Source organism: Perca fluviatilis, chromosome 10, assembly GCF_010015445.1.
Source record: "Perca fluviatilis chromosome 10, GENO_Pfluv_1.0, whole genome shotgun sequence".
NCBI lineage: Eukaryota > Metazoa > Chordata > Actinopteri > Perciformes > Percidae > Perca > Perca fluviatilis.
In genome coordinates this window covers 30,240,561-30,265,870 of record NC_053121.1, presented here as the reverse complement: position 1 = coordinate 30,265,870, position 25,310 = coordinate 30,240,561, and the positions used below count along the sequence as shown (strand labels likewise).

At 38.4% G+C, this 25,310-nt stretch overlaps 1 protein-coding gene across 8 annotated transcripts in view; it reads right to left on the bottom strand.

Annotated features, from left to right (window-relative positions):
• Window positions 1–25,310, bottom strand: part of gria2b (glutamate receptor, ionotropic, AMPA 2b) — a 54,655-nt gene that overhangs the window by 16,757 nt on the left and 12,588 nt on the right. For all 8 annotated transcript variants that reach the window (XR_005640495.1, XR_005640496.1, XM_039813733.1 and 5 more), the window contains exon 3: window positions 9,062–9,301. Coding sequence is in view for 6 of the 8 variants with exons in the window: in XM_039813733.1 (XP_039669667.1) it covers window positions 9,062–9,301 (240 nt within the window). In the remaining 2 variants the exon portion in view is untranslated. The remainder of the gene's footprint in view (window positions 1–9,061; window positions 9,302–25,310) is intronic.

Below are 25,310 nucleotides of genomic sequence, written 5' to 3'. Positions count from 1 at the left end.
CTTTTGGAGAACTATTGAGGTTTTCAGAGATGTCCTGCTGACAAATGGGACCACAAACATTGTATCACATTGGAAAGGTAGGAATAAAGAATACATTATACATTTTGTTTTTGCACAGTTTGTCTCTTTGTTGTCTCTTTCAGCTCAAGTTATGCATTTAATTTTGGTTTTCCTGAAACCAGCTTTCCGAATTTGGTTGTATATGATTTTCTGTGGGCTTGTTGTAAGGTCACATCCATACAAACTTCAGAAGTAGCCACTAGGAAGGAAAGTCATGAGAGCAAAAACCAATGGCAGAAGCAGAAAAAAATCTGAAAATAAACTCATAACAATTGTATCAGACGAGATTTATTCAAAACCATGGGTAAATCTTTCACTTCAGACTATCACTGTCTGCTTATTCAACCCCTGTGGAGGTTTTACAGAGACGAAATGCCTTATGTAAGAGCTCATCAAGATGAGTCACAGGGGTTCTGGTATGAACCTGACCAACATGTGGGAGGAAAGTGTGTCTAACAACACGCTTGACTGCATCAATACCAAAAGTTTTATATTGCTGATTTATGTTTAAACACGTTTTTCTTTTCAATCTTTTAAACAATTTAGTCTAGACAAAAACAATCTCTACTAAATGTCCATTTAAAATAACTATGTAACTTTGAAATGTTTCTTAAACGATGTAATATTTAATTTGATGATCATAAATGACATGTAACAGCAAACAAGATGCTATATTTATTTAGTTTTTTTTTTTATGTCTTTGCCCGGGTCCGATTTTTTCGGCAGGTAGACGGCGCTACAGTCACACATTCTGACCGGTCACAGATTTCGGCGTAACACCGGAAAAGCCTGTGTTAGTGTATCCAGCCAGGGAAAAGGGTAGCAGGAGATCTCTTTATATAGGCCTAATTGTTTTTAAATTTAATTTAATTTTAGAAGTTATCTGTTGTGGCTATGGCTGGTTCAGGGGCAGGGCCATCACAGAAAAAAAAAATGATTAAACGAAGAACAACTAAAAGCTAAAAGGGAAAGTGATAGACAATGGGTAAAAAACCTGAGTCAATCTCGGTCTGACTTTTAGCAGATGGAGACAATTATGGGATTGTAAATGATTCAAAATGGACCCCGAATTGGCCCTCAGGTATGTAATTTGTCTATTTTATTCATGAATTAACTTCAATGCGCAATTTGGTTGCAAGTCAGTAGCCTACATGAAATGACATCCCCCGTCCATTTAGCACCTGGTTTTGATACATTTTCAGTCAGTGTTTATGTTGGCCTACTATTTTCTTCTCCCTTGTCCCCCTGTACTTGTGTAAAGTGTTCTTAGGTTTCATGAAATGCGCTATGTAAATCTAAGTTATTATTATTAAGTTTGTACAACAAACTCTTAATGCTTTGGCTCGTGAGATAGTGACAGTGATACCAGGTTTAGCTTATGATACATCCAAAGTAAGCTAAATTACTGTATACAACACTTGAAATGCAACGATGCATCTGTAACGTATTCTCTTATTGTAAATGAATGATTTTCTGTCTGAGCAAAACATTCATTGCAACTATATGACCTCCCAGTAACGCTAACTCAGTAATACAGCACCGTAAATAAAAGACCTTTATGACAGCAGGCGTGGTAAAAACACTTGCTCTTTTGTCCAAAGTGGCCGCTAGAATCAACACAAACTGAAAGTTACATGTAGCCACTTTAAGCTTTTCACCGTATCACACAGCCTTTATTAGATGAAGTTTGCTCAGTTGTCATGGAGCTATAGCTCCATCACTGTAGCTCCATCACTTTTCGTTCTTCTGAGGACTTTTACTTTTTAAAAAGTCAATAACGAACTGTCAAGCTCAATGTTTCAGCCAATATGGAAGAAAAGTCCTAAAAGTGCTCAGAATAATCAAAAGTTTGAACATCTACTGTTCCATGACAGCTGAGGAAACTTCCAGAACAAGTGAACACATATACCTTGAGTGGAGATAGTTTTGACGACTGTTGTTTCCAAGAAAAATAATTAACCATTCAAGCTCAATTTAATGGATGTTGCTTCCCTTTCCCAACCTTTCGCTTGGTCTTTAGGGAAGGTATAGATAACCATGTGGTGTCCTCCATCCCGCCATCATCCCTCACTGGCTTCCCACCAGTGAAAATGATCTAAATGTGTTTGGTTGAAGCACTCAGCCTGGCTGGAGGCAGCTTACCTCGGTTTGTTGTAGAAGTGGGTGAGTGTTAATAAAACAATCTTTACATCAATACTATCCTATATGCTTGCCTGTTTCATTCTTTACCCCAAAACGAATCAAAACTAAGTGATACAGTAGAGAACAGACACAGGCTGCCATATGTGAGTAAGTCAATTAAACGTTGCACCTTTCCATCAATCTGTGTGCAGTCTGTTAGAGGCAAAGACCACAGTCTCCATTTGAACTTATATTCCTATCACACTCTCTATCTAGTTTCCCAGCTGAATCTCTGCAGATATTGATCCCTGGTCTGCAGAGGGCAGTTTGAAAGCAGTTTGATAAAAATGGTTGAGTGTTTCATTCCACGATGCTACAGCGGGGTGAATTACAGATGTAATCAATTTAATGTGACGCAGCGGTGATTTTATGATGGTGGGGAGGAAATGGAGGCTTGCAGTTTTATCTGAATTAACTATACATCACAATTACAGTAAGGTCATTATGCTGTGGTTACATTTGACTATTTCATCAATGCTTATTACAAGAGATAATTAAAAATAATAGTGATTTACAGAGAAGATAAAGCAAGGACAAAAGAAAATGTTAGCCTAAAGGTTAAATCTGCAATAATGGTGGTTCAGGTTAAATGATAATTCTACATGATGAGTGTCTTTGAACTGTATGTGAGAGTGGGTCTGTCCTTGAATCAGGCATGTCACACATGTAAAATGTGGCTCTATCTGTTTAAACATGATTGTAAATGTCTTATTATACTGGGCGATTTGATATTTTCTCACATTTTAAATGGTATATGTATTATTTTCTGAAAAAGCTCTGATGCCTAAATTAATATAATTACATGTCTATTATTTACAAAGTAGCAGCTTCTCCTACTTAGAGCAAGAGAGTAATGTTTACTGTAATGTTGGAAAAGTCCTGAGTTTAATAAATATGTATATTGATCAAAATACAAATTAAAATATATAATATATTTTATAGTATAATCTACTCACATTGTGCAATTTCAAATATACAAAATAAGTTAAAATAACAAAATGCATAACTTCATGTCACTGTGGTCACAGCCTTTGTGTTATGCATTATTTTTTAGATAACCACCTCACTCATACAATTTGTTAACAGTTTAATCAGTGTTCTATATTAGGCCACAAGGTAACCAACCGTAGCAACACAACATTACTTGCATTACTCAGTCCATCTCTATCAAAAGCACCTTCCAAAACTCCAAAGCCTTCAGACCCACACGTTGCATCTATTGTATTAAACATATAAAAATATATTAGGCATTGTGGTTTAACAAGCAGCCAGGAAACAATTTTGAGGAATTCACTGACCATCATGAGCTAACACTAACTGCACAGCCCTGCAGAAGTCCTTTCCTCACAGTGAAGCTTCAGGGTTTACACACAACACAACCTCTAACTCTGAACTTAACCCTGGTAACTCCTGAAAGCACTGGCTAGCTAGCGAGCGAAGAACACACATGTAAATAAGACAATTTTGTAGTTATCAAAAGGTGCAATCCTCCTCTCTTGGATCACCATTTCCCACTACCTGCAACCCCAGAGCCAAGCTAACACATCTCAGACGACTCAGAAGTCTCTGCATGTGCACACAGAAACAAACCTTAACTCTGGGTAAGACTGCCATATAAGCCAACCCCTACAATGTTAGGGGGCTAAATGTGACTGAAACAACAAGTAATGCTTTACTGCCCATGGTTTAAATGGAAATAGACTGGAGTTAGTTTGGCTCAAGGGATTAACATTGCTGGGAAAAAGCCTGACATCCAGGGCGTATCTCATGTGCTGGATGTCCCTACCCTGCTCGCTATCTCTGCTATCGGGTCTTAGCGCCAAACAGGACGGTTGTGATTGGTTTAAAGAAACAAAAACAAGCCAGAGCGTTTTGTCCCCTATCCCAGACCAGGTAGGCATTGTAGCCAAACCATACTTCATTGCTGACACAGCGCTTTGGAGAGAGGTCTGGCAATGCGAGACTAGACTGGAATGGACTGAATTATATAATACAACAGTTTAAATTAGTGTCTTCAGTGAGTTAATAATATCCACAACATCATTAAAAGGTCAGTTCACCACTGCTTAGACACTTCTAATGGCTTTCTTTCTCCAATCTGCTGCACATCAGTCTACTCCAGATATTATATATCTATGTATCTGTACAGTGGATCTTGTGATATAATAAAGAATAATATACAGTAACACCTTTGTTGCTGCTCCAAATCAAGAACTCAAGAAGATACTTGGCTCCACTGATTTCCTCTGCAGTTCACAGACTGCTTTATGATGCATATTCTATATTATGCCATCCATTCAAACAGACATGTTCCAAACAATGCACTGGAGAGTAAAGATGTTATGTGACCTCACATTTACCACTAAGTTGCCCTGGATTTAAAAGGTCAGGTGAGAATTAGGAGACATGAATTGTTCAAAATAGAATTCTGTTATTCAGAAATTTGATAAAACATAGAGGTAATCACAACTGTGATGTTGTAGTAATAGTAAACCATAACTTCCTTTGAGAGAGTGAGAAGATGATCTCTTCTCTTTGAGTGATCGCACATGAAGCCTTGACTGTGAAAGCTGAACTTCATGCACATTGACCAACAACATCTCAATGAGTTTATGTATGTGCCTGCATGAGAATATGCATAGTATGATGCAAAACTATTCAAATGAGGCAAGAAAAGGCTCATAAATAATGCATAGAGGAAAGCAATTCAATACGTACAATTACAGCTCCATATTAGCTATAATCTCTTTGCTTCATCCACCGTGGTATAGGTCCAACATCCTTCCCCAGGTATACAGTACATGTCAACTTACTGCATAATACCAAATGAAGCATCAATTAAATCAATTGGTAAGTGGTTATATGCTCTGTTTGAAAGATATGACAGCAGACTTTTGTGATTGCATGCAGCGCTGCAATAAGAGAAAAAATCTGTAAATGGTAATTTCCTTAGGAAGAAGGAAAAGGGCATTCATCCTCTCATGGATGGCCATGACTTTTTGAATTCTTTGAATTTGTTAAATAATATCATGACAGGTCCACAGGTCATACATTTTACAACATATACATAGTGTCAACAAAAGTAAGAAAAATGAAAAAAAAACAGCTATTGGGCTTTTCAAATTGAGTGATGTGTGATAAATGTTAGCTCAATATTCACTCTTCTTTTGGCTCTGTTTTACTTTCCACTACCTCTGAGGGAAATATCCACCTTTTTATCTGCTACATGTTCAACTGCGTTCACCAGCTAGGGCCGAGCACCAGCTGGACAGCAATAACTAAAGCCATAACCACAGCAAAACAAAATGGCTAAAGACACAGCAAACAGTGTGGACACCCACAAGCTTGGCTTTCCTAAAAAAGCTCTTTATAGAGCTAAGGGTAACTTCAGCATTAGATGAGGGATAGGCAACCACAACACTTACCTAAAGTTAGGGAAAGATCAAGGCTATGGTTAAAAGACAAAGTTTGACATTGGATGTAAATCTAATACAGTTCCTAAGGTTACTGGGCTGCTTTTATAGGAATGGTGATTAAAGACCCAGGTTGTAAAAGAAAAACTATTTCCTTTTCCTTTCCCTTATTTGTTCATTTCCTATTAATCCAAGAGGCGGTACTTTAATATTAAATATTTAGTAAGAAAATGCATTTATAAAAGTCTGACTGAGAACATGTCTGTATTAGTGCCTATCCACCCACATACACATTCATTATCTGAACTGACTAACTGACAACAGCTGACAATGGTAGTGCTGGTTCATAGTCTTAATGTGCTAATAGAATTCATCACAACCAGTGGCAACGCTATGGCTTTGTCTCCCGCTCAGTCACTTACAATCTCTCTCTCTTTCTTTCTCTCTCTCTGTCTCTCTCCACAATCCAGTTGCCATGGGAATGAGTGGATCACACTGACCTAATTAGACAGCCATGCCATGATGAAATATGCACAACAGGCCCTTATACTGTAGCCATCGCTGACGTACAGTATAGAGGCAGGTCAGAGCTAGCATTAGCATGAGGACAATCTAAAACAGCAGGTTGGAACCTGTCCTCTGATTTAGGAGAGGGGCAATATTTAGTTCTACTGTCAGAACAAGGATGACTGGGAAGATTAGCAATGGATTCTGGCAGAAGAGCATGTGGAAAGAGATGAGAGGGAGGGTACAGCATAACAGAGATACTGTAGTTAGATCCAGCATGTGCATGTCAGGCGAAAAGGTGCAGTGAGAGACTTTAAGTGATGTGAAACGGTAAGTTAGAGATAACAGAGAACATAAAATGCACTAAATCCTTCCTAAGCCACTGGCACTATACTGTATTCAACCCAAACACTAGTGTATAGAAATTATAGTACTATTACTCTCAGTGTATTAGTTAAATGTTCTGGTAAAAGCCATCTTTGGGCATTTGTGAAATATCATTCAAAACCTTCAAAGTGCTTTTTGGAAGTGATTCCCAAACTCCTGCTTTTAGTGTGCAGAAAATAAAAAATAATGAATGATTCATCTTCAATAATGACAAGTAAAAAAGGGGACTTAGGACGTGTAACCTGAAAGCCGAACATCCCTATCAGACAGAAAAAAGGAACTCTTGATAGTGTTATTCCACTGAAACTGGATAATATTGAGGTCTTAAGTCTCTTCTTTCATTGAACTCTATCTGTAGAAGAGATGTCTTTTTCATTGTGGGACCAAATGAGTAACATGCAAGCAGCAAAGAGAGATAACACGCAAGCAGCAGTCATGTGTTTCCGTTATTGTTTTTACACTTCACACAAGGCTTTCCATGTTGTGTGATATTTAGACACTAGATGTGAGTGGTAAGGCTGATAAAGCATGATTCAGATGGCAAAGAAAATCGTCTGCTAAATTAAAATTTCTGCTAAATTAAAATTTCCAGATTTAATATCAGTGTGGAATTGAAAAAAAATCACTGATGGAATATATCGAAGAATAGATGGAATATATATATATATATATATATATATATATATATATGTGTGTTAAAATTTCCAGACTTAATATCATTGTGGAATTGAAAAAAATCACTGATGAAAGATATCGAAGAATAAATGGAATATATAATATAATAATAATACTTAATATCAGTGTGGAATTGAAAAAAAATCACTGATAAAAGATATCGAAGAATAGATGGAATATATATATATATATATATATATATATATATATATATTTGAATATGAAGTAAGTCTGGATATTACATTTTCAGGTTGGACAATTGTTTTCATCTTGCACACAATCAGTCCATGGTCTTATCCAGGATCGCTATTACAGGTGTACAGGCTGAACATAGAGACACTCTTACTTCTGACTGCAACATTTATGATTTTGCTTTACTTAAATATGCAGACTGATAAATAATGAGTGACCAGATAATCATCAATTTAAATTGCTGTGTGTGTGTGTGTGTGTGTGTGTGTGTGTGTGTGTGTGTGTGTGTGTGTGTCTAGTATATTTAGTGTGAGAGTATCTGTCTCCTCACTAAAAAGAGCCATTTACCCTTAGGCCAACAGTACAAGACTGGGTAGCTCCCAGGTGTGAATGTGAGTTTACTGTGTGAATGTGAAGCAGTTCAAAGCTGAATAAGAACTTAAACTCAATGCTCAACAAACCATACATAGAATAGACAACAAATTGTTCAATATCAGAGTACGTGTTCAGATCTCATAACTTCAGGAGGTTTTAAGATTCTCCTCTGACACTACTGCATAATATTCAACAACTAACTGTCTGCATAATTACATACAGTACAGGCCAAAAGTTTGGACAAACCTTCTCATTCAATGCGTTTTCTTTATTTTCATGACTATTTACATTGTACATTCTCACTGAAGGCATCAAAACTATGACTACTTTGATAACTCTGCAAACCCTTGGTGTTCTCTCAATGAGCTTCATGAGGTAGTCACCTGAAATGGTTTTCACTTCACAGGTGTGCCTTGTCAGGGTTAATTAGTGGAATTGTTTCCCTTATTAATAAAAAAAGCAAAGGGTGGCTACTTTGAAGAATCTAAAATATAAGACATGTTTTCATTTATTTCACACTTTTTTGTTAAGTACATAATTCCATATGTGTTCATTCATAGTTTTGATCCCTTCAGTGAGAATCTACAATGTAAATAGTCATGAAAATAAAAGGAAACGCATTGAATGAGAAGGTGTGTCCAAACTTTTGGCCTGTACTGTACAGAAAGTACATGTATCTTCTGTCTACCACTGTAATGGCCAGCTGTGAAGCCAGATGCAACTTTGTATTACTCAGTGTTCATATCAGCAAACACATAATGCAAACAAATCACACCTCTATGTGGGATGAGTGTGGAAGTGCCTGACTGCCTCCCCTCCCCTCGATATTTCGGAAAATAGACTCTCACAAACATGAGGTGCTATAGTTGATTCTTTGTGACAAGCTATTTGGCAGGCACCAAAATGCCTTTTACCTCTATTTACCGATGCTGCGTTACATGTATACAGTGTGTTACAGGTGTTAGTGCTGAAATAAGCAGTTTGACATTCACATTGTTTAAGCAAAGGGCAATGGACGATGTCATGTTAAAATGGAAAACATTTAATTTTCAATCAAGCTCTAAATATGCCTGCTCTAAATATGTAGCTAAAGCCCCATACTGTATGTATTCCATTAGACTATGCCTCCCAGTCCAACTTCCAATGGAAACACATCAAAACAGGAAAACAGGTAATTCCATTATGCCAAAAATGGTGGCAACTTTTGGGAAAACAGATCTGGAAAGAAGCTATCAAAAGAGAAATAATGAGGTCTTACTGGTCTGACTTACCTCGATCGCTGTCGTACAGGTAGGCAAACTTGTCCCACTTGTAGTACTCGATTAGGCTGAGGAGGGGCCCCTTGATATCAGGTCTCATCTGGATGATAAACTGCTGATTCCCATCCAGAGGGAAGCTGGGCGTAATGAAGGAGACATGGAGCGTCCCACAAAATGACGTGATGGTGTTGACAGACTTTTTGTCGTAGAATCCGAAAATGGCGTACACTCCTCTTGAGAACTGTGAACAGACTGAAGCAGAGGAAAGAGGTTTGTTAAGGTGTGTTGCATGATGTTTAGCACACATACTCTAAATCTTGATGTCTAGTGGGTAAAGGGTCTCTCTGTAGTTTTTCTTTCATGCCAGGAATTATCTGGTCAGAACAATGACATTTTTTTCTTTTTGAAACAAACTCTTCCGACATTTATTTGCGATGCTTTCACAGCTCTTGGCCATAACTCAGAAGAATGTATATATCCAAGACTTTTATTACAATCCTTTAGTGCACATTAAGGCCTCACACAACTGTTAAGGGTCGCCTCTTTATGTTTCTCTTTCAGCTGATTAATGGATAGCCTTCCATAAGCTCTGCCAGGGGAGTGCTTGTATTTAACAGTAAAAGATCCACTGTATGCCAGTCACTTTGTGAAACTTTCATGAGTTGTCCTATGTCTTTTTGATACAGTGGGAATAAGCGATGTTGAGTATGTCATGCATTCACCATAACTGCACATTAATTATTAATATGGGATAGCCATCTGTGTTGATTTGCTGTAATGGCGTTTGATTTTTGCTCAGGCAGAAAACCAAAAACCATTCCTCCTATAAGATGTGATATATCCGCTCTGTTGCCTCTTCGGTCCGGTCTCTGGTCTCTTTGTCCACCGCCACCAGTGTCTGGACTCCATCGGGGGGTTTTGTTCCTGTTCTCTACCCCCTTGAAATATATTATTGATTCGATGGAGTCTAATCTCCAAAAGACTTTGTACATTTCATATTATACAGTTGTACAATAAATAATTTTGCATATCTGCAAACGAAGTCTCTCCTGATTGAATTAGCAGTATACTGTATGTGTCCAAGGTAGATTTTATACCATTCTTTATGCATCTTTTTCGGAGGCCATTAGATCTAAATGATCATCTTTGTTAGGATCCATTTAGGGTAAGCAAACAGCATTTATGATGACTCTGTGTGTTTGCACCAGATTATTTGTATTACGTCCTCATCTTGTTGACTCTGCAAAATCACCTTTGTTCAATAATTCATGACCCATGCTCAGGTACATACGGCACAGTACCTTTTCTAGCCTCAAACATTCATTATGCACCGACCAGAAAATGGCACTCTGCACTGAAGATAAACATGAATACTGAATTTCTAAGTAATCATGAGGTTGCAGGCTGTTCCTCTAACATTGTACCAGGGTCAGCAGGTTGGCATGTTGCTTGTAAATGTGTATTGATCAAATGTAAGTTAATCAGGCTTATTGACCTGGACATATGTGTTCTCCAATGTAATTAATCAAATGAGTCATTTCCTTTTCCACAATACTGGGATGACTTGCTGACGAAGGGAACTGGAGTCCATACATCATCTATTAGCTATAGTAGTTTGGTGTAAGTACTGTAGGCATGCTGCCACTTCTGCAGTGACTGTGGCAGCTATCATTGATGAATTGAAACATGCTGGGTAAGAGGAAAGAGTGACTGCTGTGGTCTTAGCAACATGGGAATGAAGGAATGTTACCAACATATATACAGTACATCAGGGTTCGAAATGACTTAGGACTCTTGGGGGGTCCCCTAAAATGTAAGTATAAAAAATACTGAAGACTACCTTGCTACACTATATACTGCAGGCAAAATTATATTGACATATTTTGAAGGTGGGATAATGGTCTTGGGATGTTGTACATGGTTTGGGCTAGTCCCAGTATTGTAGTGGTGTCTGGAGAAGTGGATTGGCTATAATCTAACAGGTAACCCTCTAATTCTGGAGCAACAAAGTTACAGCACCTTATATAAATCCCTGACATGACAAAGTGGATAACAGGTCATTCTTTCCTTGAGCAAGGAATTTAACTAAGTTACCTAAATCCACCAGGTGTACTCATTATGGCAGCACCATGCACCTTCAAAGGGTTTGATCAAATACAAATGGCATTTCTCATCCCTTATGTTAATGGAATTTGTAAAACAACTAGCGGCTGGATTGAGTAATAATGATGTCTATAAAGACTGTACCTACATTAGATAGTTTACTTTGTTTTAAAGTAGTCAATCTATAACCTGAACTAAAATCTTTAGGGACACGTTTAAAAAAAAAAAAGTAAGATATTCTAACATGACTGAAAGCCATTAAAATGACAATAATCCAATAGTAACCACATTATTCAAAATCACTGACTGGACAATTAGGTTGTTATGCTAGCTTTGAATAACTAGTCTAACTGCTATATGTCTGCTGTTAGCTGGCAGATTATTTGGCTTCATACCTATGCTTCATACACATACAGCTAGCAAGAAACGTTGACAAACGCACTCTTCTAATCATTACGTTACACTGGGTATCTAAGTTAGTTAATGCAACTTTTGATATAGGAACACCAACTCCAAATATTTTACTATAATAAGCAATTATTATGGAGATATAAACATAATCGAAGCACTTACAGGATTTTCATTAGGGATTTCACTCTTTGTGAGGCTTCGTTTTTGCCGCGTTCAACAATAACATACGTGTCTGCGCCATAGACTGTACTGTATGCGCCGGAAGACCACAACAACAATCTGTGATGCTATTAGCTGCCCTGATTGCTGCCCAATTGCGCTAGGAAATAAATTTATTATTGTTATAAATATAAAACGTCACTAAAGACCTATAATTTTCACAATCATTTTTAATGTTAAAAATATTTGTCGGGGACCCCCCAAAATCTAAAAATAAATTCTTATAGGGGGTCCCTAATGACTTATGGGGGGTCCGGGACCCCCCCAGACCCCCCTCATTTCGAACCCTGCAGTACATGTTATGTTAAGAGGGAAAGTTTTGGAAAGGTTTTTGCTTTAATGTTTCACACATACACAGAGTGTACTTTTTACAGCCACTTTATACTGTTAAGCACCAAGCAGCTTCATTAGTGAAGTTTGGGTCGAAATTAACAGCAGCTCATTAAAAATTGTCCCTGGTGACTGAATCAAGCTGCCTGCAGTTTTGGGGCTTTATCTATTCTCAAACTTTGTCCCTGCTGAGCAAGACAGACTCACTTGGACCATAAAGATCTTAAATCTAACTGAAAACCAATTCCTTCTGTCTCCACTAGAGTTGTGAGGTTGGAGGAGATATTCCAGGCACCCACAGTTCCTGAAGTAAAAGTCCAATTTATTTTTTCCATAGACTATGGTACAGTAGGTGCCTGACTTAAACAGCTCTGATGGACATGCAGCAACTTATTTATCAATATAAAAGACAAGCATCTGTGTTAGAATGAAAAATTAATTATATTTGGCTGGTTATACATAATTTGCACCCACACTAATTGTACCATCCCGTGAGCCATGTTTAAGAGTAAGTTTATTACTTTAGTCAAGTACACCAAGCGATATTTTGTGAGGCTGTGAGAGTGTTACTTCAAAATCTGATTTTCTACTTAGACTCTGGTATTCAAAGCATTCATCCCATAATCAAAAAACAGCTACTTCATCCTTAAGAATACATCAAACACCGCTGTCTTTTACCCCCCAGAGTCCCAAAACATGCAGAGCTCATCAAGAATGGCCCAAAATAAACAGAGGCAAGGCCAGCTTTAATCCACCGCCGGTGTCTATATGCTGCCGAAATCTTTACCGATCCGTCGACTCAAGCAATTAAATGTTCATCACAGTCATCCGAGACAAACCATTAATGGCAGTCCGATCACCTCCATCAATCTGTGGCACCGTTCCTAATCTTTGTAGCAGATGACAGTGGCCAGTGATGTGGTCACAGAGAAATCTGACCTCACTAATCTAATTTCACTTTTGTCTAACTGGGAGCTAATAGAACCCAAAGTGTGTCGTCCGTCTAACTGTCGCAATCTAATTGGAAAATGATTACGTACAATCCAGTGAAGGCAATGAAACATTCCTCAGATGAGAGGTTAGGTTCCATTTTAAACAAGTCATGGCACTCTGTTCATGGGTAACAGCTGAATGAACTGAGAACAATGAAAATGTTTCCTTTTAATTTGATTTCAGGTATTACATTTATATTGTTTTAGGACAGATTTGTCTGAAAATGTACTGAGAAAAAAACTGAGTGATAGTAAAGACGGGAATATTAGTATGGTGCTTTGTGAAGACAAAGCTGTTGGACAATGTAGAAACTCTGTGCCCAGTTCTCACCAAGTAAATATCATTTATGCATATCCTTTGTTTCACAGTGGACTCCCCATGCTACTTTATTGTCCAGCATTACATCCCATTTATTACTTCAGATTATCTACTGTAGCAGATGAAATAGAAGTTCATGTAAATTCATGTCATATAGTATTTTGCGTTCAAACTTGTATGCCTGGCTTACATCTGTTCCTCGAAGAAAATGAAACATCCAATCTCATCATGGCCTCACAGGACAGAATGATTCTAGCAACCCTTATTTCCACCCCCTGAAGCTAACAGAGCTGTAGAGTTTTCTTCTGTCCCTGTGTCACATCCGTTCATTTTCATGTTTCTCAGGCTTTCTTTGCTGGCGCTCTCTCTCGCTCATGAGCTTGCTGAGTTTGCCCAGAATTAAAACTCTCTGAGCTCATGCTTAGAGACTGGATATCCCCATGACTGTGCATCAGCTTATGCCAGAGCGAACAGTTTGACAACATGTTACTTTATTACCAAGTATGGTAATTCACATCCAGAACCCATGCAATACCCATTTCTCCATGCAGCAGCTGTTCAGAGAGGATTTTGCTGGCTCTGGAACGTGACAGCAAAACAATGAAGAGCAAGAGGTTTTTAATGGGCGAGACATCTATGTGTGCCTCTTAAATGAGGAATTTAGAAATGTTAAATTAGGGAAGAAAAGCCAGCCACAAACAGTAACATTTAGAAACAGTGAGGATTGAGGAAAAAGCCATTAAGCATCAGTCACATCTGACCGCTTTTCAATGAAACCAGGGAGTATTTATCCTCAGAAATCCTCCTCCAAACACAGAAAAAGAAGCTGGGTAAATCTTTTTTTTTTCTGGTGTTGATGAGGTCACCCTAATTTGTAACCATGAGCAAAATGTTGAAACAAATCTTATTATTGCTTACTGCTGGGTTTGAAAGCTGTGGTATAGACCCAGTTTTCTCTCTCTATCATTCTGTTCAAAAAGATAAACTGAAAGAAAATACAGTTCTTACTTAATCTGGGAATGTTTTAGTAAGATAAACACACTGTTGACCTGGGGACATGTAATCCTGACATTGTAGTTACAGACAACAGTGCATAGCGCATAATACACTGCATGTAAAATTGCATGCATGTCTGGTTTCTCTGTGTTCGGTCGTTGGTGTGTTAACTGGTTGGTCTAAAAATTCCTTCTGAAAAGTTTTTAATCCTTTCATCTGTAAACCAGTAATGTCAAAGGAAATGAGCCTTTTGACAAGGATAATGTGAAACATAAGGTGTATTCCTAAGAGATAGCTGTAGAACAAGAGCAGGGCAGACAACCATTACTGTATGTCTCTGGGTTATTAAGCTGCATTTAAAATGTCATTGAAAGTGTTGTTATTTAATAAAAGAACAAGTATATCAGAAGAACACCACACTCTTCAGGGTGAGCCATGGTTTCTATATCCTCTTGCAAAAAAAAAAAAAAAAAAGCGGGGGGGGTGGGAAAATTGGGGGGGGAAAAAAAAAAAAACCGAAAAAAGAAACAAAAAAAGGGCGGGGCAGAGAGAAAATTTTTTTTTTTTTTGGGGGGGGAATTTTTTTTTTTTTTTTGGGGAAAGTTTGGGGGGGGGGGGGGGGGAGGTTTTTGGTTTGTGTTTGGTTTTTTTTTTTTCCGATACCGGTGCTAAAGCGATACTTTTAAAATGGTGCCAGTGCCTAAATGGTGCCTGAACCGAAAAAAAAGATGAGCACTAATCTACAGTCTGCAACATTAAAGAACGGCTTGTTTATTGCTAAGGCCATATGATTTAATAATAATGTAATGACAATAACGTATAACAATAACTTATTTCACCAGTAAATTGATGTTAAACAACTAAAATAACCACCAGATTGGGAAAAGGGTATTTTACAAACACTCTGAATGCACCATGAGGCTTAGGCTACCAGTTTAAAATGAACGCACTGCTGTGTTGTTTTTCCGACAACGGCAGCTGCAGACTGTTACTTCCTGGGGTTGGAATCCTCAACAGTGAAATACAGTCACACTTTGTCAACGTTTAACATTAGCTGTCAGCATTTTAACCGTGTTTAATCCAGCTACTAGCTAACGGTAGGCTAACATCTACTGCCAAGTGTAGTGTTAACTAGCACCACGTGCAGCGATGCTTCCGTTGCCTGCAATGGCCGTTTTGGCGCATCACAGAGAAGTGCAGGCATTTCAGTGGCACCGAAATGAGGCACCGAAATCCGCGTTACTATTCAGGCCGGTAGATAACGGTCGTTTCGGCACCGGCGCCATATTAGCACCAGGTTTCCGTACCCAAATCTAGTATGGGGTGGCTGTGACTCAGAGGTAGAGCTGTCGCCCCTCAACAACAACACTGGCGATTCAATCCCAGGCTCCTCTGGCCACATGTCAAAGTATCCCCGAATAAGACACAGAACCCCAAGTTGGTTAAATGCAGTAATTGAATTTCACTACATTGTACTGTCAATTGGATGTGACGATTCAAGAATAGTTTCATATAGGCTCTCGTCGGACACTTGGGGGTCATTAGAAGGTCCTAATCACCTCATTATCACCAGCATGTTAAATTTGCCGCAGCAGTGAGTGTGGCACTGTGTTTCACCTTCCAAGGAGAAGGTGCACCCTGTAAAATATATTTAGCCGTCCCAATTAGCTGACCTCATTTCCACCCCCATGGCACTGAAGGCATCTCCACCACTCCACTAATGTTTACATTACTGCTGTGTCGCTGATCAAAGATTACACTTGCATAAATGAACTGCTAATAAAACATCAGAATTCAGCTCACATCTAATATGCCTTGCATCAGTGGGGCATTTTATTAGGGGTAATTTATTTGGTCATTTAGCAAACGTTTTTATTTCTATGTTTGCAAATTCAAGTAGTTTGATGCTCTCAAATGAGACCCCAAAACCTACAGATGTGTACACCAAGGTTTGATCACAATGAAAATGCTTATGAAGCCATTGTTATATTAATATGTTCTGTATGTTTAAATGTGATTGGTATCATACCACATTTAGGCTTGAAGACATTTGCGTTGTGCTTCAGTTATAATATTGAAAAAATATTTAGACCTAGTGACTTTAGGTTTTAGGAAACTTTGGAATTAGTCAATTTAATTAAGAATTAGTAAAATAACTGGATACATGAAAGACATGAGCAAGAAAATGTGTAATTGAAGCCTTTACAGTAGGTATTCATGCAGCTCTAAGGATTAGCGAGGGCATTCATTAAATCAGCAGTGGACACTACTATCTGATATTTAATGGAAGACCAACAGAGGCCCAATGCATCAGCAAAATGATGACTCAGTTTAACACTCACATACATAGAGACCACGTCACTGTGGTGATGATCATCAGCAGTCCAGTCACAGCTAACAGAACTGACTGTTAGATATCTCACCCTGTCCAACACTTCTGTTCTCACCACAGCCTCTGGGCTTTGGGACTTTTATGTAAAACTGATCTGTCACCAGTTTGCAAGGCGGCTTAAAGCCACCACCCCTTTCACCAGAGCAACCTGAGCACATTTGTCACTGATAGTTGCTGTACGGCTGGATTTTGACCTTGTATATCTCCAAAATAACTGGACAAACTAGGTGATATGTCACTGCCCTCTTAAACAACCCATATGACTGGTGCAAAAACAACCGGTGATGGATTTCTAAACTGCCACCGGTTGTTTTAGGTATAATTTAGGCAACTAAAACTGCTTAGTTAAGGTTAGGAACAAATAACTTTCAGCATTCAATTAAACAATATGTCGACTGTTGGTGAGAAACAGGATGAGAACCACAGTCCTCAGTGCCAAAATCACACACTTTCTACACCCAACCAACATCTCCAGCCTTCTTGCTCAGACTTTTTGCAGTGTAACATTGCTACACTTCTGCCTGTTGATACTAAATGGAAACATACATTTTTGAAGAAGATGTGTGCTTTTGTTTGGTGAGCATATTTTTGTGGGAAAGGTCTTTGTCTATGAGTGTAGACCAACATATTCTAAAGACAACCTTGTCTCATAAAAAAACATATTCATGTACAACAAATTGTCATCAGCAAACCGTTTTAAAGGAAACAAGGTTGATTACTTTTCTATACTGAACATGCTCAGCATCAACATATCTCATTTGTTAATCCTGCAATATGCTCCTGGTAACTTAATCAGCATTATATTTTAATGGTTATGTTAAGCCAACTCATACATGGATAAAGAAAAGGTTTGACATTTATGGAAATACACACTTTTGCCGAGTGTTAGATGACAAGATTGATACCACTCTCATATCTGTATGCTAAGCATGTAGCTGCAGCCAGCAACTGGATAGTTTATCATAAATACATGAAGCAGCTACCTTGGATCTGCCCAACAGTAAAAAAAAAAAAAAAAAGATCACGCCTACCTGCACTTCTAAAGCTCAAAATTGTGCATGATAACTACTTGTTCACTCATCATCAACACTGTTCTGGCTTGTAAATATATATCTGAATTGATAGACTTTCCAAATAAAATTTAAAAAAAGTGATGTTTCTACTTAAATTTTGACAGCAGACACCTTTCAAGCATTTAAAAATACTTCATGTTTTGACTCCTCTTTGTTTTGAGTCCTCCTGTCTCTCTTACAGTGAAGCAAGGGCAACTCAAATATGCTTTTGAAACCCAAATCATTCCTTTCTACCTCTTGTAATGTCAGACTGGATGACTCTTTCTTTATTAAGTACTTGCTCCCTTATCATTCCACCTCATGCAGAGATGTTTCTAACTGGAGGCTCTGACACAAGAACAATTTTGACTTTCATCTTCTATTCTCGTCTCAATTAATACACTGTTTAGCCCTCAGCTGAATTCCTATTCACACAATTCCCAAAGGAGTTTTTTAGGTTAAAGGATTATTTAAGATTGTATATGCATCACCAGGCTGGGACCTGCAACACTTAAGGTAAGCAAAATATGTATCAATAAGCATAATCAAATTTATGGAGCGTAGGCAGGGTTTTATAACTTCTAAGAGCTTTGTCTGCAGCCAATAACAACATGATCTGGTTTCGTTCACTCTGTAGACCGTTGCCAGGGTAACATATTTCAGCCATGTTCCCTCTCTACACTGCAGAAAATATTCACCTTGGCACATCATTTAATGTAGTGTTGAGGCTTTAAATGTCATTTTCCGAAAGCAACTGACAAAATCAGCCAGATGGGTTAGATTCCTGCTCCTGCACCACTTCTTTCAAAACATTTATCAAAATTACCATTAATAAAACATGTAAAAGGGTTAAATTAACTCAAAATTCCTATATCACGAAACAAACTTACTTCGGAAAATAGTGTTATTATGAAATTCTTTTGAATGAAACGTGCATAGCAGCACCACAGACTGTTGCCTTGGTGACAGCTCTCAGTCAGCCTGAGTGGCCGATAGGAAGACTTCTGTGAGGTGTCACTGTGGGCCAGCGAGGCGCACTTGGGGGTGTTTTTGTCTGCCTTCGAGCAGCTCTTCCGGCAGCTGGTCTCTAAAAGAACAGTACAGCTCAGTTCTTATCAATTTCTGAGTCCCCCTCCTCCCATCTCCCATCCTATTTATCTCGGTCTCCTTCCCTCTTTCTCCCTCTGTCGCTTTGTTCACTGACCTGTTTCCTGGAGGCTTTCTGACGGCTGTGGATGGAGGATGTAGGTTTCACAAGAACAGAGTCTGATGAATGTTCTCTATACTAAAGGCACACTAGGCAATTGTTGTACAGCGCCCCCAATGTCTCAATTGTCCTTTCAGCTTGCCTTTTCTTATAGGCACCTTTGATAGCTGCAGGGATGGGGTGAGGAGTGGCTGCGTGGAGCCCTGTAAGATGCCTGAACAGCTCATACAGGCCAGTTATTGATGAAGTATGACTGCTGACTGTAGCTGTATCATCATTATTTTTCAATATCAATATCATTAAGGACATCAAAACAGCTCCACTGATGTTATACATAAAGGTCTGTGTATTAGTTATCATTTGTAATATTCAGCCAATGAAAACAGCATATTATATATGATTGGGTGGCTCTGGAGTAGATTTTTCAAGTCATTTTTCAAGTGAGGGTTACCTCAGCTTGGGAAAATCCTCTACAACATCCTATACAATAAACTCTAACAAAAAGATGCCACCAAGTTGCATTGGTGTAAGCGCCAAGGTTTTTGGAGCTTGGTAAAAGTGAAAAAGTGTCATGTAAACAACTGAAAACCACTTAATCTGTTTCTTACAAGCACCGTGAATTTAAGTGCAATAAGACTCTTTCAGGGCTCTCAAGTGTCACGCATTGAGCGTGACAGTCACTCATTTCGGTCTTTTGTCACGCACTCCCGCCACACATTGTATTTCTCACGCAGAAAAACTATTTATAATAAATTGAATATGCCGCAGCGCCCAAAATGTCTCTGCCGGCGCCGCTCTCACTATGGAACCGGCAGGAATCAAGCGCGTCTCCCCTGCAGTTCTTAGTCGAGCCTGCCACTTATCAGCCAATCAAAAAAAAGAAAGGGGCTACACAATAGCCAATCAGAAAATAGCATTATTGTATCTGGGTAAGATCTGGGTAACAACCAATGGAAAAAAGCAAAGAGCAGCGTACAGCCACTTCCCTAAACGTTCGCTCATTCAGAGACCAGAGACCCAAACGGGGCTCTGTGTCTGTCAGGAGGTCTGAGATCTACCGTATCAGCAGAGTAATCACGTAATGCACAGCAGACTATGGTGCAGGTAGATTATTTTCTGAAATATATTGACTATTATAACTTTATTTTTCTCAAAATATCACGACTCCTCCAAAACTCAGATAACACAGATATATTTTGAATGTGCACAAAGTTTTGGACATGAGCAGAAATGTTGCTCAAACAAATCTGAAATATTATAGTCCAGGGGTTTATTAATTCATTAATGAATTTATCATTGACGTGAATAATTGTCATATGCACATTTAAGGAGTTTAGGCTACTTCCTCAACAAAAGATGGAAAAGAAAAAGGAAGAGTAAATGATGCTAGGCTGTGCAGTGTGCTGACTCAGATATAATTAGAAAAGCTGATCTACAGGAGAATAAATAGATGAAAACAATACAGAATGCCTGAGAGCCTTACTGCAATATATTCCATTATGTTTTTATATTTGGATTATAATCTATGTGTACCTTTTACATAAAGATTTCCAGCATCAATTAATTCAGAAAAAGGTATAAATAGGTGCATACAAATTCACCAGAATGCAGGAAATGAAGAGTTTAATGCTCAAATTTTCTGGGGGAGGATCCCCCAGACCCCTCTGCATCATAAGTCACCATGCGGAAATTGTATAATTACTTTGTATTTGGTTGAATTGTCAGTGCCATGTGTCAAATCTTTTCTTGTGTAAATCTGAGCAATTATTAATAATAACATAAAAAAATACTAATAATAATATTATTAATTTTTTTTTTTGGGGGGGGGGGAGATGTCACTCATGCCTGTCTTCAAAACTTGAGAGCCCTGCTCTTTTATCGGAACAGCAGTGCAATTTGTGATATGATAGCAGCTTTCCTGATTTGTTCTAACAAAGTCAGGAACATCATTTTAAATTAACTTGACTTCAGTGACTAAAGGTGTGTGATTGTTAGTGTTGCTCTCAGCGTAATGTGCTAACCAAAACCACTGTGTTGTAATTCGCGGTTCAGCCATGTGACTTGACTTTTAAACACTGATCTGGATCACACAGCTTTTCTGGAGGACACTCACTCAGAAACACTGCATATTTAAAAAAGAAAACACTATCATTGGACCAGCGTGAGATACTAAATCCCTTATAATGTAACCTATAATCTAACCGAAACAAAATTATGCTGTCCTTTGATCATTGTTTTCTTTTAGATTTATTAACATAAAAACAGACACAGACAACTCAGTCCTACATCTTAGATCTGAAGAAAGAGAAACACTGTGTTGCGTTGCTGTGCACACCAATCCATTCCACTAAGCACAATACAGAATTCTTTGGCCATATCGATTCTGCAAAGACGATCCATACATACGCAGCTACTTTGTTGGCATTCCATCTGCCTCCTGTAATAAAACATACCGTATGTCCACTGACCTTTAGTGGAAATACCAAAGGAGACTTTAGATCTGCTGTTCTATGTCCTAATGATCTTGGAACAAGCCCGAGCAAAATTAGTTACATCTATAAAAACACAGCTTCATCCAACATCTGAGGGAGCAGCTGCAGATGAATAAGGACCAACTCGGTGAGGTGGATCAAAGCAAAGAGACAATACACATGATCTTGTCTTTGATGGCTCATTTCTCAAATAAAAGCAGGTATTTAATAAATGTATAGTAGCCACAGACGTGGCCAGCGCAACCAAATAGGGGCCGGTCTTTAATTAAGGCTGGAAAATAGTGAGGAAGTGTGGATTAAACTTGTACTCCTAATAGCCAGACTGATCTCATAAAGTGGCGTATGTATGACACGCCAATTCGTATGCGGTTTTTGCGTGTTTATCAACACCTTTCGGCCGCCGTTGACCAACATTACGTGTGAATTTTCGCCGTAGCGAGTAGCATGAAAGGACGTAAGTCTGCAGAGGGAGGTTGGTTGGTTGGTTGGTTGGTTGGGGTGGGGGATGGGTAAAACACAAGACTTTCACCGTATTCATTTTTTTAAGCCATCCTCAAAGTTTCTTTCCTAAACCCAACCGTTTATTGTTTTCCTAAGCGTGTGACGTTGGTCACCGTCATGTTTTTGTCATTTTTTTGTGTGTTACTAAAGCCTTTTTCAATGTTCTTTTCCTAAACCCAACGTTTTTTCTTTTCTTTTTTTTCTTTTGTTCTCGCGATAGTACGGAACATTCTCGCGATAAGACGTTGCGTGGTGTGTATGTTTACATCCGCTGTATACAGCGTAGACATACACGTGGATTGCTCAAAATGCGTACAGATAACACGCCATTTGGCTTAGGAAAGTGGCGTGTATGTTTACGCAAAGTCATGATGCCATGTTGTAATAGCTCACATGAAAAATTCAGTGTAATGTACCGTTATACAGAATTCCATCAGTACAACCGCGGAGTCACACCAATCTGTTGCTCCAAAGTTCTCTTTTTAACAAAAATACTGTTTTCATTAACTAATTACTGCCGTTTCATTTAATTTTTTTATGTTGTTGTTTTATTGAGCAAGGTTAAGTTCTAATCAATGGTCAATCAAAGTCAACCTTCCTGTAGATGTTTAGATGTTTGTGGCTTTGTTAGTCCACATGTCTGCACCTCAAATAGTTGATTTTTATGCCTGCAGGAACTAGAATGACTTTGTCCTTTGAGCTCAAAAAACTCAAAACAAAAAAAAATGACAAAATGGAAGTGACTAGAAATTGTTAGTCAATTAAACAATACTTCTATTAGAGAAGAAAAAATGAGCGGATTGGTGAGTAACCATGAATGTTATGGACAAGTTCATGCAAATCTCCCACTAGAGACTGTATTGGACTTGAGCTTTAAATGGAAGGTTTTAAGTGTGCATTAACAGCAAGGCATCAACGGTGGACAGATCAGAAAACAGGGAGGCTTCTTACTAAAATATTTTAAGATATACTTGTACAATATTAGAAAAGGCATGTCTCTTATATAAGCCTGTTTCAAATACAGCCCTTCAGGTAAACAAAGTATAATTTACTGTAAATGGAGACGATGAGATGCACACTGATTCAGTGTGATGATTTGCATGAAACATCCTACTGAGAGTGAGAGGAAGCCAGCAACTCCTGATAATCCCCAGTGCTCCCTTGTACTGCTTAAAACACTTTTGACATTGTGTCTTTGTCAAAGCTTTAAATAAGTGGCATAAAAACGAAAAATGGAGATTACACAATACTCCGACTTCAAAAGGAAGCTAACGGAGTTGTGACCTTCCGGAGGCCTCGGTTTTCAACAATAAAGTGAGCATTAAAAAGTCAAATTTAACGTCTTCATACAAATCTGACTATTTTTTATGAATGACAGAAGGCTGCATTGTTGTGCAGGCACAATACTGTACAAAACATAACTTCTTATAGACAGAACAGTGGTCCATGACATACTGATATTTTCTCAGCAGTAATCTTTTTGAATGGCTGAAAAATAAATACCATTGTACAGTATAGCAGTGTATTAACGTATTAAATGTGATTAGGATGGTAATGTAGTAGAAATTGTGAGGATTATGGATGGTTTTACCTTCAAGTATTCAGGTATCTCAGGTATTTTTCTAACTCCGTTCAGTCAAACTTGCTCTATTTGCAATGAAGTCTGGATAACGAAGCAGCGACACGCTGGCATTGTGATGGCTATTGGCAAAGTCCTCTTCTTTGCAATACATATCTTCTGATTCCTGCTGATGACATTATATTGGAGCATAGATCCGGGTGTAAAATCTACTTAAAAAGACTGTATTATTCTCTGGTTTATCTGTTTGGTTATCAGACCCTTGGATAGAATTCTCGGTCAGTTGGTTCACCACTTTGGTCCAGACTTAAATATATCATCAACTATTGGATGGATTATTGTAAAATTTTGAACAGACAGTCGTGGTGCCCAGAGGATGAAGCCCACTGATTGTGGTGATCCTCTGACTTATCCTCTAGCGCTACAATGAGGTTGGAATGTCTCAACAGCTATTGACAAGATTGCCATGACATTTGGTTCAGACTAGGAATGGGCCTGAATCAATATTTTATTCTAAAGTTATTATGCCCAAGATATCATCAATCTTTCCCAAATTACTACTATTAGTGTTAAATACTGTGAAATTACTTCACAACATATTCACATTGGACTTAATCAAACCTAACAAACTAAACAATGAACTGTATCCTGCAGGGTGCTGATAGTTAAAAGGCAGAATGTTAGAGAGAGTTAGAAGTTATTTGTCTTTCTTTCTTCTTTTCTTGACAATTATCATAAACTGCATTTGTAAAAGAGCCATTAATGTAACCGGGCTACAAGTAGAAAAAAAATTGGTACAAATCTGAAAACCCTTGTGTCTATCATCTGAAATCCTATAGGCAGAACTAAGAGATAATAAAAGGTCAGCATTTGGATGTATTATAACAGATGTAACGCTATTACTCTTGTTTTTCTTTTGTTTCCGGACAGAAAATGGTGAAATCAGAAAATATAAAAACATAATTTATGCAACTCCCCCCTTTTCTCAGTGTTTCTCCTGCTTTTTTATCACAGCAGTGGAGATGTGGAGCTGCTAAAATATGTTAGGGCTCTTTTTTCCAGCTTGTGTCATCTTGAAATGTTTCTGCTGGACTTGACTGCTAAATCATACTGTAGGTCCCAACCCATCATGTTCCAAACTCAGAGCCTACCTGGACATGAGCAACTTTACTCTTGTCCACTTCAGGACCAACAGTCTAACTTTAGTTTCACTGCGTTTAAATAGGAGATGGCAGTTGGGAGTCAGTTCGGAGTTGCCTCTTGCCTGCTGCAACATAATACTCGCTGCCTGTCTGCTGTCTGTGCGTGTCTGTTTGTTTGGCCTCTCTTTCAGACATCTGTTACACATAATGATCTCACCTGCCAGTGGACATGGTTGCTGACCTAGCTTTTGTGGGCCCGCCGCTGGCCGAAGTCTGACAGTATCTGTCTCTGCCTCGTCACATTTCCCTTGTAATTATTTTCTTATCTCCTTCTAACTGTCCATGTCATTGTCCATTTAATTGTTTCGTCCTAGCACCTAGTATATACTTGGCTGTCTAAGCGTGTGAGGGTGATGGGCTCAGTACACTTCATTCAGTTACACGTTGTTTCCGATATATACTTTTTTGTAATATCAAATCACTGTATCATATTGTTTTGTGATTGATTAATTTGCACATCTGCTGA